The sequence below is a fragment of the Phragmites australis genome, chromosome 24, assembly GCF_958298935.1.
Source record: "Phragmites australis chromosome 24, lpPhrAust1.1, whole genome shotgun sequence".
In the NCBI taxonomy this organism is placed as follows: Eukaryota; Viridiplantae; Streptophyta; class Magnoliopsida; order Poales; family Poaceae; genus Phragmites; species Phragmites australis.
Window position 1 is genome coordinate 14,245,196 of NC_084944.1, and position 19,322 is coordinate 14,264,517.

The following is a 19,322-nucleotide window of genomic DNA, read 5'->3' on the forward strand; positions in this document are numbered from 1 at the left end:
TTTTACCTGATCTCTAAATAACTTGTTCTAGAATCAAATTCCTTTGGTGAAGATGTTCCTTATGATCCCTAGAGTCAATTCCTAGAAAGGGTTTCACAATGTGGAGAAAGAATCGCTCAATCCCTAAATTCTTGCCCCGGGGTCGGGCTACCCGGAGTATCCGGGTTAGCCTACCTGGATACTCCAGGTCTATCAGAATTATCAGAACTCTTTCAATTCCAAATTCTTTCTCAACCGATCTTTGTGCCTTCTCTTATATATCTTTCATGTATACATTAGGACTTTTGACATGGATCGGAACAAGGGATATGGCTATGAGAGGAGGAAGAAACACAAAAGTGATTCTCAAGCTCAAGGTCAAAGCGATACTCCTCCTCAGAGTTTTGAATCAAGAGGTATTCGAATAGAGGAGCCGGCACAATCTGAAAATGTGCCCTGTGGATTGACTAAATAACAAGCTATGAGAGCAAGGGGCACTTTCAGACCAAGGGGAATAGTCCCTATAACAGCAAGTCGTGGAAAAGGGAAAGCTGTGGATGCCAGTTCTAGTATCCACAGGTAGGAAGAGATAAGCAGAGAACATTGTGTTAGCTCCTCGGAAGCTACACAAGCCTTACAGAGCTCATGCAGCACATGAAATACCAAGAAGAATGATTGACAATATGAAGAAGGCTTCCAAGTGCAAAAAGGACAGAAATGAAGATCCTTATGAGTATGAGAAGAGCATGGCAGACCCACACTTTTGGAATGAGTTTCACGCTGACTTCTATGAGAGCGTGATCCTCACAATGAAAAATCCTGTCACTCCAATGCAATGGATTGATTGGGATTACATGGAGCAAAAGAATGATCAAACTTTCAAGGCCGTCATTGCAGCGTGTGAGGAAAATAAAATCAAGAATTTTATGAGTCTGAAGTGTGACTGGATTGTAGAAGTTATTGCACAATTTTATGCTACACTTTCCTATGATCATGAAGAAAACCAATCCATGTTCTCGATGATAGAAGGAGAGAAATATAGAATCACTTATCAAACCTTTGCTCACATCTTTTGTTTCGACGTTCGTAACTTGCACAACTCTAAGATCCATAATGAGAATCAGTTGTCACCAGATGATATGGACTTTATGTATTTGGATCATGGAAGGGTGATACATGGCATGATAGCAAGGATGAAGCCCTACTACAAGTATTTAAACAATTTATTTCGTCTCACATTGAATCCCAAAGGAGGTGATGCCACAAATGTTCAAGGAATTTCAAGAAACCTTCTAGCTCGGATGTCTAATGTGGATGAACCTTTCAGTGTGATAGATTTTGTTTGGGAGGAAATCCACGCTACCTCATATACTCCCAACAAAAGTTGTGCCTATGCACCTTACATCATGTATATGATTGAAAGGGTCGTCAAGAAAAATTTCTTCAAGGAAGTAAAGCACGAACCTTATCGGATGAGAATTGTGAGTTCTAGGTCATCTCCTCCACCCTCTCCTCCACCTGCAGCTCCAAGTGCACAAACAATGGCTCCCAAGCGTGTTCCATCCTCTCGTGGCTCTCAATCTTTTATCAAGAGTGCACTCAAGGCAATATTTCAAGTTTGCACTCACAATGCTACTCAAATCCGAGAGACCAAAGTAAGGATGAGGAAAATTGAAGCAAGGCAAAAGGAGATTCACACTCATCTTGGTATTCAGCCACCTTCTCTACAATTATCAATGAAGAAGAAGCTAGTGAGCCAGAATTCGAGAACCCTTGGGCTTGGTACAATGAAGCCCAAACAGCTGCTGTGGGTCCCTCTCATGCTCAAGATGATGAGGAGACCGACAATGATGAGGAGACCGACAATGAGGAGGAGATAGAAGAAGCCGAAGCAAGCTCTTCGAACAATGGCAATGAAGACGGATCCGACGATGGTGGCGATGACGACTTTGAAGAGGACAACAGCTAAATCTTTCTTCTGCTTCTCTTTCTTTTTGGTGCTTGATGCCAAAGGGGGAGAGAAATCCTTGTGTCCTGTCTATCTTCATTCTTAAATCCTTCATCGTTTCTGTTGAATATTTGAGAAATTTATAATAATTGTATTGAACTATGTGTGGTGTGTGCTTGTAGTTGAACCTTTTAAATTCGTAAGACTATATTCGTGCTAGTGTGATGCCATGAGTTGGTTGATGTAATGTTTGTTTCTCTCTTTCTTAGATTCTATGAAATATCCTGTCATATACATCACGAATATACATGTTCACTCACTTTTGCACCCCCACAAATTCTAAGATATAGGGGGAGCTCTCGCAAAATTTCTTTAAATATATGCATTTGATCTCAATTTCTTATTTCAAGACAATGCACACATTACTATATACTTTAAAATTCAAAATCTTTGAATTCTATTATCCTTTATAAGCTTTAATCGGGTTGTCATCAATCACCAAAAACAGTGGAGATTGAAAGTGCATCTAGGTCTCTTGTGGGTTTGGCTAATTGATAACAAATGATTAAGGGACTAATGAGTTTATCGAGTTTATGAACAGGTTTTAGCCCCATTGAAAAAGGTTAAACGAAATTGATTTCTCTCAAAAAGAAAGGAGAAGCGGCATGAAGAAACTCATAGAGTTAAATTCATTTTAATTTTGAATTTAAGTTTAGGAATGTCGTACTATAAAGAGAGATGCTTTTTGTAGTCTTGGTAGTGTCTCAGTGCTCAAAGTATTTTGTGAAAATGAATTCTAAGAGACACCATTACTCACAAACACCGGGAAAAAGGACAAAGTTGTCTGAGCCCGGAGTCTCCGGGTTGGTCCGGAAACTCCAGATTCTGTTAGGTGCCCCAGAGTCTCCGAGTGAGACTCTGAGAAGAGACCTTGGTTTGGCTTTAATTCTGAGCCCAGAGTCTCCGAGTTAGCTTGGATACTCCGGACTGTACAAGTGTTTGAGAGTCTCTGAGTAAGACTCCAAGAGAGAGTCTCGGTTTCACTTTAAAGTTTGAGCCCGGAGTCTCCGGATTAGTCCGGATACTCCGGATGCTATTAGTGTCCCAGAGTCTCCGAGTGAGACTCCAAGAAAGATTCTCGGTTAGCCAAGGGTGTCTTAGCTGGAGACTCTGAGTTGGTCTAGAGTCTCCGGGTCCTGATGCTTCTAGACTTTCCAGGCATCCTTCGAACTAGTGTTCTAGCTAGTTTTTTCTTCAAAGTGTTACCCGGATACTCCTTGTCAGTGCAATGGCTAGTTCTGACAAGTTAGGTGCGTGAGTTTCTGTGCTACCCGGATACTCTGAGTGAACCTGAATACTTCGAGTCTATCTGAATAGCACAGTAACGGCTAGTTTCTGGGAAAAGTGTATAAATACCTCTTCACCCCCTTTCATTTATTGCTGCTGAACCACCTGTGAACAAACACTATTTAGAGCATTTAAGAGCCCTCCCAAACCCCTCTAGTGCTTGATCTTTGCTAAGATTTGTGAGTTGGGTTTGTGGAGTGAGATTTGGAGCAAGAGAGCAACAAGAAAATCTTTGAGCATTTTGAGTTCTTGCCAAGCTACGATTTGCATTCTTTTCTCTTGAAGCTTTGTGCTTCTGGACGCCAAGAGGTCACCCGTAGAGCACCCAATCATTGTGGTGTGCCACGGGAAGTTTATATTACCCATGAATTGAGTAAGAACTCTAGCTCGATCTTTGTGGTCCCTTGGGTGAGGATAGGGTTGAAAAAGACCTAGCTCTTTGTGAGCTCCTCAACGGAGACGTAGGCACTTCTTTGTGAGGAGGCCGAACTTCAAAAACAAATCTTGTCTCCATTTAATTTCTTGCAATTTACTCGTTCAAATTGTTATTTGATGATTTGCCTTAATATTGTCGCTTGGGAGTATTTGAGTGCAAGATTATTGTTGAAAGGAACTTATCCATCTTATAGAGACAATGGTAACTCATAGACTTCATTAGATTTACTTAAACTTACTTTGATTTCGAGTTCCTGTATAGTTCGGATAATCCAGGTGAACTCGGATACTCCGGAACTGGAGTATCCGGATTGAGCCAGAGTCTCCGGACATTGTCAGATCCGCATCAGAGTTTCAAATTTCAGAAACGACTATTCACCCCCCCTCTAGTCAACATCAAGGACTTTCAATTGGTATCAGAGCCTAACCTCTTACAAAGCTTAACCGCGTGGAGGAATTAAAGATGTCGGCATCCGGAGAGAAAAAAATCGAGAAGTCGTAAAGGTGAAACCTCGGATGGTGGTTCGAGAAGACAAATGGATTCGGGAGATGCTTCAACAGCCGGTGGCCCCAAAGATAGAAAGGGAGTTGAAATTAATATTGATTATAGCAAATTAAATTCCCCTTCTAACAACTTCATCTCCGTGCCTTCTGGGCATGCAGCATTTTTTGATGATACTCACTACGCCGCTTGGAGGCACAAGATGAAGATGCATTTAATATCGCTCCATCCGAGCATTTGGAAAATTATGTGTGTAGGTCTTGATTTTTGGGATGAAGACATGGAGCTTACACCCGAACAAGAACAAGCCATACATAGAAATGCCCAAGCAACAAGTGTTCTACTTAGTGTCTTAAGCCTCGAAGAGTTCAACAAGGTGGATGGGCTTGAGGAGGCCAAATCAATTTGGGATACACTTCAAGTGTCTCACGAAGGTACAACTAATGTGAGAGAATCCAAGATAGAATTACTTGAAGGCAAATTGGAAAGGTTTGTCATGGAGGATGATGAGACTCCACAAGCCATGTATGATCGGTTGATGGTGTTTGTCAACAAGATTAGATGACTTGGTAGTGAAGAACTTGATGATCACAAGGTTGTGAGGAGGTTGCTTAGAGCCTTCTCACCAACAAACCCAACTTTGGTCACCCTCATCCGCGAAAGGAGAGATTACAAAAGGCTCATCCCAAGTGATGTTCTTGGGAGAATACTTGCTCATGAGCTAATGGAAGAGGAAGCAAATAAAGTGAAGAACTTATCCAAGAAAAGCTCCACTTCCAAGAACAAAGAAATAGCTTTCAAGGCAAGCAAGAGCAAACAAGTTGAAGAATCTTGTTCAAGTGAAGATGAAAACTCCGATGATGAAGAAATAGCTTTCTTTGTGAGGAAATTCGAAAAATTCATGTGGAAAGGAGGATATAGCAAGTATAAAAGAGATATTCCGAGAAGAAGAATTTCCAAGAGAGCATGCTATGAGTGTAGCGAAGTTGGCCATTATATAGCTGATTGTCCTAACAAGAAGAAGGGCAAAGACAAGGATGAAAAGAAGAGTAAGCCGTTCAAGAAAGACAAGAACAAGGCATACAAGAAGAAGTATTCTGGTCACGCTCATATTGGCAAGGAATGGGATTCGAACTCTGACTCCGGCTCTGATGATGAAGGAGTCACCACCATCGCCATTTGCGCCCCTACACCAACAAAAATCACTATTTGGCAAAATGAGTGACGATGACACCCCCACATGCTTCATGGCAAAAGGGCGAAATGTAAAATCACATCCCAAGCTTCTAGATAGTGATAGTGATAGTTGTAATGAAAAGATGTTTAAAGGTCTTAGTAAAAATGTCATGTCTTAATTGAAAGAACTTATAGAAACAATAGAGGATCAAGAGCAGATCCTTGAGAAGCAAGAAGACTTGCTCATCCTTGATGTTGCTCTATATGTTGGTACCCACACAAAGGATAGAATTGTGAAAAAGAGTGTGTGGGTACCAAAAATGCTTGTGACTAATATGAAAGGACCCAAACAAACTTGGGTACCTAAAGCAAAGGCTTAAAACTTATTTTGTAGGCATACTCCTCTGGTGGATCAAGTTGGGTGATATATAGTGGATGCACAAATCATATGACCGGAGAGAAGAGTTTGTTCTCATCGTTTGAAGAAAATGGAGGATCACATGAAAACATCATTTGTAGTGATGATGGAAAAGGAGAGGTAATAGGTCTAGGTAAAATTGCTATCTTCAATGATCATTCTATCTCTAATGTTTTGTTAGCTAAATCTCTTAGTTACAATTTGTTATCCGTGTCACAATTGTGTGAGATGGGTTACAACTGTCTTTTTACTAATGAGGGTATGACCATCTCTAGAAGGGAGGACGCCTTAATTGCTTTCACAGATAAGTTGAAGGGTAAACTTTATCTTGTTGATTTTTCAACAGATGAAGTGAGGCCTGAAACTTGCTTGATTGCTAAGTCTAGCATGGGTTGGCTAGCCCATATTGGCATGAGAAATTTGTCTAAACTTCTAAAGGGGGAGCACATCCTAGGACTAACAAATGTTTGTTTTGAGAAAGGTAGGATTTGAAGTGCTTGTCAAGCGGGAAAACAGATTGGAGCTCCTCACCTCGCCAAAAATGTGATGACGAAAACAAGGCCATTGGAACTCCTTCACATGGATCTATTTGGACCAATCACCTACATAAGCATTAGCGGTAACAAATATAGCTTAGTAATTGTTGATGATTATTCTCGTTTCACTTGGGTATTCTTTTTGCATGACAAAAATGAAACACAAGCCATATTCAAGTAATTTTGTGAGGAGAGCTCAAAATGAATTCGATCTCCTCTCCCGAACTACCCAGAGGACTCCTCCTGGGGAGAAGATACCCCTAACATCGCCCATATCTCGCCTCAATCTCACATCTCAACCTCATCTTTGTATCTGTAAACAGTGATTAAGCCCTAAGCTCGCGAACAACGGCAACACCGTCGCTCGACTTCTAGTGAGGACCTAAGCATTGCTAAGCATTTTGAATAAACCTTGAAGCTAGACAACAACTATATCATCAAGGCTACAAGGATAAGAATTCATCAATAAGTCAAGGTAGAGATAATGCATCAACATAAGTTCTACCCATATCAGCCCGACGCTGGACTCAACATATGCAAACATACATAAAGCGTAATTTATCAATTTTAGACTCTATTTAAATTGAACAAAGGGTGTAGTATACTTAGATGCTTGCCTTTCTGCTCTGGGGTTTGCCCGATACTTCCCGAACAGAACTCGCAGAAGTGGTGTGCCTCGGTGTCATCCTCGATCACACTCGTGTCACGCTCTGGACCTTCATTCACTAATGAAGAACACATGCAATGATGAGCATGAAGGAGGTGCAATGCTTCGTGACATGAGTTTAAAGCATTAACAATTTCCTTAACTTTACTTATCGTTAAACATTTACTATTTTTTTGGTTTAATTAAGCTTAAAACAAAGCTTAGCCCTAATTGGAAAATTGACTATGCTTAGCATGAGTGTGTGTATTTTTACTGAACATGGCATAAATTAGCAAGAATTATAAAATTGATTTCATCAATTTTGGAGCTACTAATAATTTATTATGGATTAATGAAGATCAAACCCGTTTTATTAACCAATGAGATTTAAATACATATTTCATAGCTCCAAGTATTTTTAACATGTAGATTATGCTCACACAAACCCAACAAAATTGGTTTCACTATTTTTGGAGCAATATTCTATTTTCTATGCATTTTACAAATCTCAGCCGATTTAATAGTTGAACGAATATTTGATTTCGCATTTACTGATTAAATCCGAATATTAAATGGGTTCAAAACTTTTTGCACCCAGGCCGAGCTAGCCATGATCGCTGAACGGGCCTGGGCACATTTGACCACGGGTCAAAATCGACCCGTGCTGAGGGCACACAGTGCTGATGGCACGGGCAAACTCGCTGGTGGCGAACAGCAGTGTGGCGCGGTCAATGGAGGGCATCGATGGTACCAGCGGGACACGGGGGACTCGATTGAGGGTCATGTGGTCGCCAGTGACGACCGGAGGGTGGCCATCGATGGCAAACGACGGCAATCAACGGCGGTGGCTCGGTCAAGAACTTCGGCGACAAAACGGTGGCGTAATCGACCCAACTGAGCACTCCTACAGCATCTACACAGGCATGTGGACTCAACAGTGCAGCTAGTTTCCAACGGGCCCGACGGTGGCCCGGTCAGCAGCATGCGCCGAGGTGGTGGCGGTGGGCGGCTCACGCGGAGAAGCGCGCCGGCGACAGGCAAAAAGAAAACACACGCACACTAGTTATATGAGGGCACAAGGGAGCTCACCACGTAGCAAGATGGGCTAGAGAGGTAGCGGGTCAGCGGCTCGGCGTTGAGGTGCGGGGTGGAGCTGCCGGAGCCAAGCAAGATGACAACCGCGCGGTGAATCTGGCTGAGGAAGGGTGGAATCCGCGTGAGAGGCAGTCGGTGATGCTCCCTGGGTTCTACCTCTTGCTTCTTGCGGCTCGGGCTCGACGGAGTCATGCTTGGGCATGGCGAAGTTGGAGGCAGCCACTGTTGTAGCGCTCTGCTCTCTGTGCTTGAGGCCAAGGGAGAGAGGGAGGAGTGAGCAGAGAGAGAGTGAGGGCAGGGAGAGGATAAGGACCGTAGCTCCGGCTCGCCGCCAGCGACGCCTCAGTGCCGTGCTCTGGTTTGTCTGGTGATGTGGCTGGCCTCCAAAGTCCACAAAATTGGTGCCGCCCTCTGTGCAAAGCTCAGTGACAGAGGAAGAGACCGAGAGAAAGAGAGGATGGCGGGTGGGGCCCCCATGAACAGTGACGACCGAAGTAAAATATCCCCTCCAATTCTTCTATTAAAACGAACACCTTCCCTTGGTCCAAAAATTATGGGACAAATTTTGTGTGATGGTTTTCTATAGTTATGGGAAAAATTATGAGAAAACCATCACCCATGTACAAAAATTATGGGAAAAATTATGCAATACTTCCTATCAGTTCTAATGAAGAAATGAACTGATGGTTTTCTATAGTTAGTATTCAGCCCCAATATCCTTTTGTGCTGTAGCAAATTGTGTTACTGAAGGTATAATCAAATGTGTGCTACAGTTTCCTGTAAGTTCAATGAAGAAACGAACTGATGGTTAGCTACAGTCAGTATACAGCCCCAATACCCTTTTGTGCTATAGCAAATTGTGTTGCTGAAGGTATGAGCAAGACCAGGTCAATTTGATGAATTCTTCTGCTTGTGATCTTTTTGGTCCAAGAGATCTGAATTGTAGCTACGGTGTTGTAATTTATCAGAAAGAATTTTACTAACAATGTGTTCCTGTGAGAAAACAATTTTTTATACTATTTTGTGCCTTTTTATCTCGATTTTTGTATCTCAATATTATCATCTATAAGACGAAGTTGCAAGCAGGGTAAGGTGGTTTGCCCGAAAACAAAACATTGGTTGTATTATTTTTGAAACTGTTGCAATGCACGGACATCTTACTATGGTTGTAATACATTTCAGTTTGCAATTATTTCGGCTCATGTTGCATCATTATTGATTTTTTTGCAACAGGGATTCCACGTGCATGCGTTATTGAAAGTTTCGGCTCGCGTTGCAACATTATCAGACTCCTTTTGTACTCATCTCTTTTTATAATCACGTGATTTTTAGAACCAGCCGTATATGACATGTAAGCTGATAGCGAAGTGAGCTGGTGAAAATTTCTGGCTCTTGTTGCAATGTATGGGCATGATAGAGCATTTATTTTTGCCAATGAGGCTGATAGAAGCGGTAAAATTAACGAGGTTAATGACTATAGGGAAGCTAGATGGGTAACCTCACTAGAGTTATTGTGGAGAATCTTTGGATTTGATCTCAGTGGGACCTCTCTACCAGTGCTGCAACTGTAACTTTATCTCCTGAACATGCGTCTCGTCTCTTACCGAGAGAACATGGACATACGTCGGGTTTTGAACCAACAAGGTATCTCAAAAACCATATTCACCAGGTATTTTAAGGTGGATCAAGACTTCTTATTGGCACGAAACGTACTATATAGGTAATTCACAGAATATACAACTTAGGAGGATCATCTTAGCACATCCCGTGGAGCAAGAAAGATACTACGTAAGAGTGCTATTAAATCATGTGGCAGTTACTACTTCATACAAGTATCTAAGGAACGTGGATGGTGTTGTGTACCCTTCTGAGAAGCCACCGAGAAAAGAGATCCTATCGAGGCCAATGATAGCATAACAGATGCCGAAGTATTGCACATGCCATTATCTCTTGGAAGGCTATTTGCTACAATGTTAGTGTTATGTGAACCTAGGATGTACGTGGACTCTGTAACAAATAATTTAGAATAAAACTATGATATATGTTATTTTTCACTAATATATATTTGCACATCACATTCTTTTTTCGAGTGATATTGCTATCGTAATAGTAGGACATGCGCTCAAAACATGTTTCCTTCAATCATGCTATTGTAAGAGCTGGACATGCGTTTAAAACATAGGTACCATTACAATGCACTTGGAATGCCGTCATGCTTGTAACAAGTTGTATAATGATACTTTTTTTAGTGACAAACAACATTGTTAAACATTTAAAAAATGTTTTATTCGAGGGGATGATCTAAAGGATATCATACATTCATATTGATATATACAATATTGTTAACATATCAACATAAAGCATGTACGTGCCGCATGTGTATGGTAACTAGTAAGAAATAAAGACAAAGCCACGAAGACAATAATATACCTTGACTCGTCATGTATTCAACGTTCACAACAGCAGCATCTTAGAAACATGTTCCTCACATTGTCAACACTTTATGTAGCCTGACACAAGTCAATTGCGATCTTCGGTCGATTTTCTTCTCATAGAATGGACTGGTAGTGAATTCGACCCAAAAAAGTACCTATCTTTTTGTTACATACCTGAAAGTGTGTTAATGTGTTATTTATATGGATATAATTTACTACAACAGAACTGATCATTCGCGTCAAGTCATCAATACCGTCTGTTGGAGCAAGAATTCGTCTTGCCCCAGCAAGTACGACAAGTATTTCTTCTAAGGAGGAGACTCAAGTTTGGAGGCGAAGTTTAAGACGAAGGAACACCACGAATGTATTGATGGTAGGAAAAATAGATCGCTCTGGGAGGAGTTTCACAGTGTGACTTAATGTATTTTCACCTCTGTGTCTTTTTCGCTGTCTTGCCCATCCTCCCTACCCAGATGACCATGCCCTCCTATTTATAGGGCTGTGCGTAGCTTGGCATACAAGTTATCATAATGTACAAATATCTGTGATCTGACCGACTTACTAGGCCTTATCCCGGATAGCTACTTTCTACCCTATCTAGGAGATAAATATCCACCGTGGTAACTATCATGGTGCCTGCCCCCTGGAGTGCAGCGAGTCGGTCACCAATTGTTGCCCGGCGCCGCACTGTCAGGGTGTCAGGATAGCCTCCATTACACTAGAGTGTCAAAGTGGCGCCCATCAGCCTAGGCTTTTAATACCGGTCACTTCCTTGCAGGTAAAGCACGACCGGTGCTCCCCTTCCAGCAGATCTTTCCTAAGGCCTACTGACCCACCTTTCCACCTCGGGAAGGTGGCCCGAGCAGCCCGAGGCGGAGGCCTCGGGAGGCATGGAACCGGGAGGTGAAAGCTTCGGGAAGCAGGACTCCGGAAGGCTGGGGCTTCAGGACGTCGAAGCTTCAGGGGACCAAGGCTTCAGGAGGTCGGGTTTTTGGGAGGTTGAGCCTCCGGGAGGCTGAGCCGATTAAGCTAAGGTAAGGCTTCGCAGGTATGAAGAGGTACTGTGAAGGGATCTGATGACTTCGGAGATTGAGCCTTTAACTGAGGGTCCGGAGATCAAGGCTCCGGAGAGACCTGGATGGTAATCTTCAACTATTATCCTTAGACTGGTTTATTTTCCCCCCAATAGTGCCCCCTCATTCTCGGGCCCCGATATTTTGGAGGGGGGAGATGATGTAGAGGAAAAACCAACCCCAGCCTGGTATAGTATCAAGGATGCCTGATGGCAATTCTCTATCTTTTAAGAAGTTTTTTCGTTTAGAAACCCTGGGCGTCGATGGCGAGCCCAAGGCTGATGGCGTACTGGTGGTGGCGATCTGCCCCGGAGCTAGTTGGAGCTATCATGCGTGGTGTTGGGACCCCGGGTCAGAGGGACGTCGACGGATGTGGTGTATTTCCGGGGTCCGTGCTGAGACCGATATAGGTTATCCGGATTCCTTCGGTATGGTTCTTCCTGCCCTTTGAGGTCGCCAGAGTAGAGGTTACGTGTAGGATTGGAGGATCCTACACGTTTGCCTGCTAGGATAAGACGTACCACTGTTGCATTCTGACTGGACAATGTGGTGGTCAATTAGGGTCTTGTGCCCACGCCCCTGTCACGGGCCGAAAGGAGTCTGGACTATTAATGTGACGGGACGTATGTGCGAGAAAATGAGGCATTCATCATGGAGCGCTGCAACGTGTTGGAGGAACGACGGGGCATGGCCACGGTCCCCCCAGGTTTTTCAATGGGGAACACCACAGTGTTGGTTCCGCTTCATCTTCTGGACTTATGTGGCTGCCCTGCCCAGGTATAAAGTTGGGGTCACCAGGATGGAGTCTCCACAACCCTACGAGCGAGCAGTTAACCTTGACTTGAGTAGGAGGTCGATGATCTCGATGGCTTCTTCGGGAACTGGACTGTTTCGATCATCGGCAGAGGCCCCAGTGGCCACGCCGCTTCCATCTCTATAGGGGAGGTGGCTGCCCACCGCTCCGCTCCGACCTTTGGTTGGGGAGGCCATGCCCGTTGAGATCATCGATATCTCCGATGACGATGAGGAGATCGACTGGGATCTCCTGCGCGGGGAGAGCGAGCAGGCGTCTGCGGAGCCGTGTGAAGGAGGAGGCCGGGAAGGTGTGGGAGAAGGCCCCGCTGGCTACCTCCTCAAACTCTTCTTCATCCTCTGACAGCTTGGGAGCCGGCTACTGTATCGGCTTCCGTAGCGGCAGGCCGCAGATGAGGCGCATACGTTGTCCCATGCGTGGCCCCTGCCGGGACCTGAAGGAGGCAAAGGCAGTCACCGAGATGGCATACTTGGTGACATCGTGAGGCATCCATGTCTCATGGTCGACCATGACCTTGTTGTGGGCTCATGGCTTGACTTAGTCACCTTGTACTCTTTCTCACCCGGTTTTGCTCCGTAGGGATCTATCTTCATCGTGGCAATTTCTGTACTGTTGCTTCAGTATGTGTCCTCTGGATGTACTAGTTGTTTAATAATATAATATGGACCTTCGAGGACGGTCGTGTCTCCTTCTGTATCAGAGTGCAAGGGGATCTTTCGAACGGGTGACCGCATGCATGTGTGCCTTCGTGCCTTCAAACCGCGCTTCTCTGTCCCCTTCGGAGGTGACGGCTAGTTTTTTTTACGACTGAGGTACTGAGCCTTCACATATATCAACACCATTTTAATTCCTTCTAGGGGATAGGTGTCCTCGATAATCATGGTGGTGGTAGATACGTAGGGTAACTAAGGAGAGCCGGATGGAGTAGCGGTGATCTCGTCGTTCTCAGTTATTGCCTACTCCTCGGGCTCGGCACTTGGTAGGGCCTTCTTCCCAATTTGTTCCAGATTTCTGACCTAGCGAAATCCATCTGGAACCTTTGGAGACAGGCTCCAGAGGTGGTTTTTGACTTTTCGGGTTCCTTAGCGACTGCCTGGGTTGAAGGCGACGGTGTGTCGGAGGAAGGCTAGGCAGAAGAGGTGGTCCGCAACCCCCTCGGCCCTTAGCCATTGCCTGGCTTTGGAGGTACTCCGTCTGGAGCCTAGCGACGCTATATCGGAGGCATAGCCGAAGGCTAGGCGGGAGAGGTGGTCCGCAACCCCCTTGGCCCTTAGCCGCTGCTCGGCTCTGGAGGCACTCCATCCGGAGGCTGGTGATGGCGTGTCAGAGGCGAAGCTGAAGGCTAGGCGGGAGAGGTGGTTCGCGACCCCCTTGGCCCTTACCCGTTGCCCGGCTCCGGAGGTGCTCCGTTCGGAGTCTAGCAACAGAGTGTTGGAGGTGAAGCCGAAGGATAGGTGGGAGAGGTGGTCTGCGACCCCTCGGCCCTTAGCCGCTGCCCGGATTCGGAGGTGCTCCGTTCGAAGCCTGGCGATAGCGTGTCGGAGGCAAAGCCGAAGGCTAGGCGGGAGAGGTGGTCCGCAACCCCCTCGGCCTTGGTCGCTGCCCAGCTCCAGAGATGCTCTGTCCGGAGCCTGGCAACAGAGATGTCTCCTCCCACCAATCCAAAAGAAGTACAACACTTGGCTGGCAGCCTCGCAGCCCTCAGCCGCTTCCTCGCCAAATCCATCGAGCATGGCGTCCCCTTCTTCAAAACACTGATGGGCTCCGAACCATTCAGCTAGACTCCAGAGTGCCAGGCAGCATTTGAGGCCCTCAAGACCCACCTTTCCCGCCTCGAGACCCTCGCAATGCCCCTCCCCGGTGAAGGGTTGCTCCTATACCTGTCCGTCTTTGCCTCTGCAATCAGCGCCGCCCTGGTACGGGAGGAAAAGAGTGGCAACCACTCTGCTCAAAAGGTCGTATACTATGTCTCTAAGGCCTTAGCCGAGGCCAAGACGCTCTACACCGAGCACACAAAAAAAGCATACGCCATGCTGATGGTGTCACGCAAACTTCAGCACTACTTCCTCGCCTATGACATCACTGTCCCAACCTCGTACCAACTTGGCGACATGTTTCACAACCGGGAGGCGATGGGACGCATCGGCAAATGGGCGGTAGAGCTAACCCCCTTCGTAGTAAGGTTTGTGGCCCGCACCACTATCAAATCACAAATCTTGGCAGACTTCATCACCGAATGGACTTCGACACCCGCCAAAGCCACCACTACCCCTCACCTAAACATCTAGACTATCTACACCGATGGAGCATATGGCTCCATGGCGCCGAAGCCGGTGCAGTCCTCATCTCCCCAACAGGCCAGCAGGTCCAATTCGCTACTCGCCTGGACTTCAAGACAACTAAAAACATAGCCGAGTATGAAGCCGTCCTCTTAGGTCTCCAGAAGGCCCGAGCATTGGGGGCAACCAGAGTCATCATCCGGACCAACTCTCAGATCGTTGCCGGCAACGTCGACAAAAGCTTCCAAGTTCGATATCCGGACATGGCAAGATACCTTGAAGCCATTCACAAAGCCGAAGCACACTTCTACAGTATATCAATACATAACATACCATGAACAGATAATGGCCAGGCAGACGCCTTGGCAAAAGCTGCCGCCACAGGCAAGGAACCACCGTTGGGCACCTTCCTTGACACTCTACACCAATTGACTGCTACAACTCTTGATGAGACGGCCGCCACCATCCTCCCCATCGAAGCCACTGACTGGAGAACTCCCCTCTTATCCTTCCTTAGTGGAACAGAAGAGCCGGACAACTCGGTTGCGCTCCACCGCATTCAGCATCGCATCAGAGGCTACCGTCTCATAGAACCCTTTACAAAATAGGTGTCTGCACCCCCTCCTTCACTGCATCACCAGACAAGAAGGGGCCAACCTCATTCGGGAGATACATGAGGGCCTTTGCGGTAACCATTTGACGCCTCGCGCCCTAGCCGGCAAGGCACTCCGCTAGGGGCTCTACTGGCCCACAATTATGTTCGATGCGGAAGACCTTGTCCACACTTACCAAGGATGTCAATGGATGGGACGATGAAGCCACTGGCCCCAGCTCCCCTACAGCCAATTGCTCCTGTCTCGCCCCTAGCTCGCTAGGGCATGGACCTAATCGGCCCATTCCCTCGTGTCAAAGGCAACCTTAAGTACGCGGTGGTAGCATTGGAGTACTTTTCCAAATGGATCGAGGCTGAACCCCTCACAATGATCACATCAAAGAATGTCCAAAAGTTCTTCTAGAAAAACATAATCTACCACTTCGGCATCCCACGACCGCTCACGGTCGACAATGGCACAAAATTCGACTCCGGGCCTTTCAGACAATTCAGCGACGACCTCGATGTCAAATTATGCTTTGTTGCAGTCCGACACCCTCAGTCCAATGGGGCAGTCGAACGGGCCAACGGCAACATTCTTTCCGGCTTAAACCGCCGACTCGTCGGCCTGGCTCGGGGCCTGTGGGTCGAGGAACTCTCCAAGGTTTTATGGTCCCTCCACACCACTATCACTCGAAGCCATGACCCCCACCGAGGTCAAAGGAGGCTCGCTACGGATACAACTCCCACAAACTACCGGAGAAAGAGAACTCTCCCTTGATCTCATCGAAGGAACGCAGCTCTGTGCTATCTGAAACCTCGATCACTACATCATGAAAATCAAAGCCTGGTATGATCCTAAGGTGCACCCCGAAGCTTCAAACCCGGTGACCTAGTACTTCGACGTGCCCTGGCTCCGGGGAAGCTGCACAACAAATGGGAACGCCCAAACTTGGTCCTCAGGTCTAACAGACCCGGATCCTACCGCCCAGCCAACACAGAAGGAACCCCCTACCCACAAAGTTGGAACGCAGACACCCTTCGCAAATACTATGTGTAAGGGCGCCCAGGCTTCGCCCTCTCCAAAGGTCCAAAAAAAAACAAATAAAACCATAAATTACCTACCCACAAATAACCACCTTACCTAGAGGTATCACCTCCAAAAAAATACCTACCCTGCAAAAACAAACCCACACAGAGCCTACTAACACCCTTCGGCATCTTGAAGGCACTACCTTCGTGCTGATGGGGTAAGACCCTCCGACTTCTTTAAGGCACTACCTCCGTGCTGAAGGGGTAAGACCCTTTGGCATCTTGAAGACACTACCTCCATGCTAAAGGGGTAAGACCCTCTGGCATCTTAAAGGCATTGCCACCATGCCAAGAAAACTAAATCCCCCCGGCATCTTGAAGGCAGTCCTCCATGCCAGAGAAGCATATCCCTCCGTCATCTTTAAGACATCGCTAACCTACGTGGTGGTGAGGCAAAGATCGCTCCAGCATCTTGAAGGCTTAAGCCTTTGTGCTAGACAGGCATTTATCCCTCCGCCATCTTTAAGGTCTAGCTAACCTACATGGCGGAGAGGCCAAGACCGCTCCAGCATTTTGAAGGCATTGCCTCTGTACCGGACAGGCATAAGACCCTCTGTCATCTTTAAGGCCTGGCTGACCTACGTGACGAAGGGATAATGTCCCCGGGATCTTGAAGGCCTAGCCTCTGTGCCAAAAAGGATTTGTACAAAGTATTGATCCTTCGGCACCTCAAAGACTAAAAGTCTACGTGCCAAAATCATCTCACACCTACAATATCTTCCCTGCTCATACCTAACGCTATGTTGTACCCCTCGGATATCACACTCCAGGGCCGCTAACAACCACAAAGTACAAATGGGCTGGGATAGGGGGCACAGGCGAAACATCTATAAAATATCAAAGCATTGAGGTGATAAAATTATAAAAACAAAACTAACACAAGGCAAGTTCATTCATCCACGGCATACAAAGAGTCTGCACTCAGCTAACCACTGTACATCGAATCTATGGCTAGCAAACTCACTAACCTATTAGGCCTCCCCAGAACACTACAGGAGGATGAGGGCGCTTGACTGCCATGCCTCCTAGAAACGCCATGGGACCTGGAGGATGGAGCATGGTAACTGCGCATAGGGGGCCGACGCGAATCCCCTCCACGAAGAGTGAAACCACTACCTAAAGCAGATCCCCCTTGGCCTCGGGAAGATGAAGGGCCCTCATGGAAGGGATATGAGTCGAAGGCTAAGAAATCCAGCTCATCCTCCTCCTCCTCTTCCGGCGGGGACTCCGCAGCCTGCACCTCCTCCACCTTTACCTCGGATAGGATAGGCTCAACAAGTTCCAAAGACACCCTTCCATTGGGATCCCGAAGGTCTTCAGCAGCTTTCCACGCCTCAGCCTCTGTGCGCTCCCGCTTCAAAGCGTCCTCTAGAAGACGACCCTCCGAAGACTCTGCCCGCTTCCGAGCCTCCTTCATGTCTTGACGAAGGCCGTCGACCTCATCACGGGCCGTGGCAAGGGCCGGGTACCGTCTCCCAGTGCCCTCGTCAAAATTACTTGCTACAAGACATGATATAAGAGGGAAAAGGACCAAATAAGCTACTAAGAATCAAGCACCGGACCCGTTAAATCATGACTAAACCACTAAACCTGCAGGGTCTCCGCTACCAGACGCGCCTCCACTTCCTCCAAGGGGCACTGGGCCAAGGATCGCTCGACCTCTCCACTCCAAAGAAGAGAGGAGGCCACCACGAAGGCCCTTGGCGGCTCCCGACGCAGCGCAAAGTCATCCAAAGTCAATACGCCAAGGCCGAGGCCCCCCTCGGCCATCGCGGAGGGAGCCCCGGTGGAGGGCAAGGTGCCTCCAGCACCAACCACCCAGTCCAGGTCGCCAACCGGCTCGGGGCTCCACGGAGACTAGGCCATGTCCCCCAAGGCGACCTTCGGGGACACCCCCGGAGAAGTTCCTGACCCCTGCCAAAGCACATCAGCCTCTGACGGGGGAGTCGAAGACACATTCACCTCGACGACCACTGCGAAATACCATGAAACACAAGGTCAACATCCCGGTACACGACCCAAAAAAATATAGCTAATGAAGCAACAATGCCTCACCATGTCTCCCAATACCTCTCATAGAAGGGCCCGTGACGTCATCGGCGTCCCAACCGGAAAACCCAAAATCTTATTCCATGGAGGCTATTCCTCCTCTCTGGCTCTGGCCATGGCTAGCAATGTTCGGGGAGGCCAGGCCCTTCGCCTGCTCACGACCACCGAGCTGACCCTCACCTCCGTATTGGTCGGCCATGCTCCCGGCCCATGTCTGACGCTTCCTGGGAGCAGCGGCACCTCGAACACCACGACTTCATGGGCTAGAGGCTCCGGGACCTCCTTGTCCAACGTAGGTCGAAAGATGGCTTTAGAGGGAATCTTCCCCTCCATGACCATCCGGTCAAGCTCCTCATCATTGATGGCGGACAACCCCAGCAATTGTGGTCTGTTGGGGATGACTCCTACTGGCGTGGTGGAGCTCCACCCCAAGCGGCAGCCCCATCAACAACGCGTGACCCGGCGCCACCTAAAGGGCCCCTGCGACGGTCACACCGACGATATCGCTCGCCGCCTGAGTTCCTACTCCACCCGAGGCACTCGAGCAAGCCATACGGAGCACAGGAAGATGGCAAAAGGTGCTAGACTTCAGAGAAGAAAGAAGAGCAGCAATCGATAGACACACGCGTAAAGAAAGGACAGATGGAGGCCAAGGGCAGACGAGAACATGGCACGGGCAAAAAGGCCGCTTAGAGAAATCCATCCCCTTATAAAGGTTTATCAGGCCACGATCCCTTGGCCCTCCCCTAGCCTAGAAAAACTAGCATATACCCTCTCCCTTGGCCTAACAGGCCACGATCGTAGGGAAGCGGAACCACCCTCCCGCAACCCCCTAACCACAGGACGACACGCGTCCCATGTCTGCTTGACATGGTGTAGTCACGCTCTTCTCACAGGGCGCATTCA

At 47.2% G+C, this 19,322-nt stretch overlaps 1 protein-coding gene across 1 annotated transcript in view; it reads right to left on the minus strand.

Moving 5' to 3' along the window:
- LOC133907200 (uncharacterized) overlaps window positions 1-18,137 on the minus strand; it is a 40,557-nt gene extending 22,420 nt beyond the window's left edge. Inside the window, exons 1-2 of the mRNA XM_062349216.1 lie at window positions 17,981-18,137; window positions 17,623-17,867 (exon numbers count right to left, since the gene is read on the minus strand). Of these exons, the coding sequence (XP_062205200.1) occupies window positions 17,623-17,867; window positions 17,981-18,137 (402 nt within the window). The remainder of the gene's footprint in view (window positions 1-17,622; window positions 17,868-17,980) is intronic.
- Between the last annotated feature and the right edge of the window lie 1,185 nt (window positions 18,138-19,322).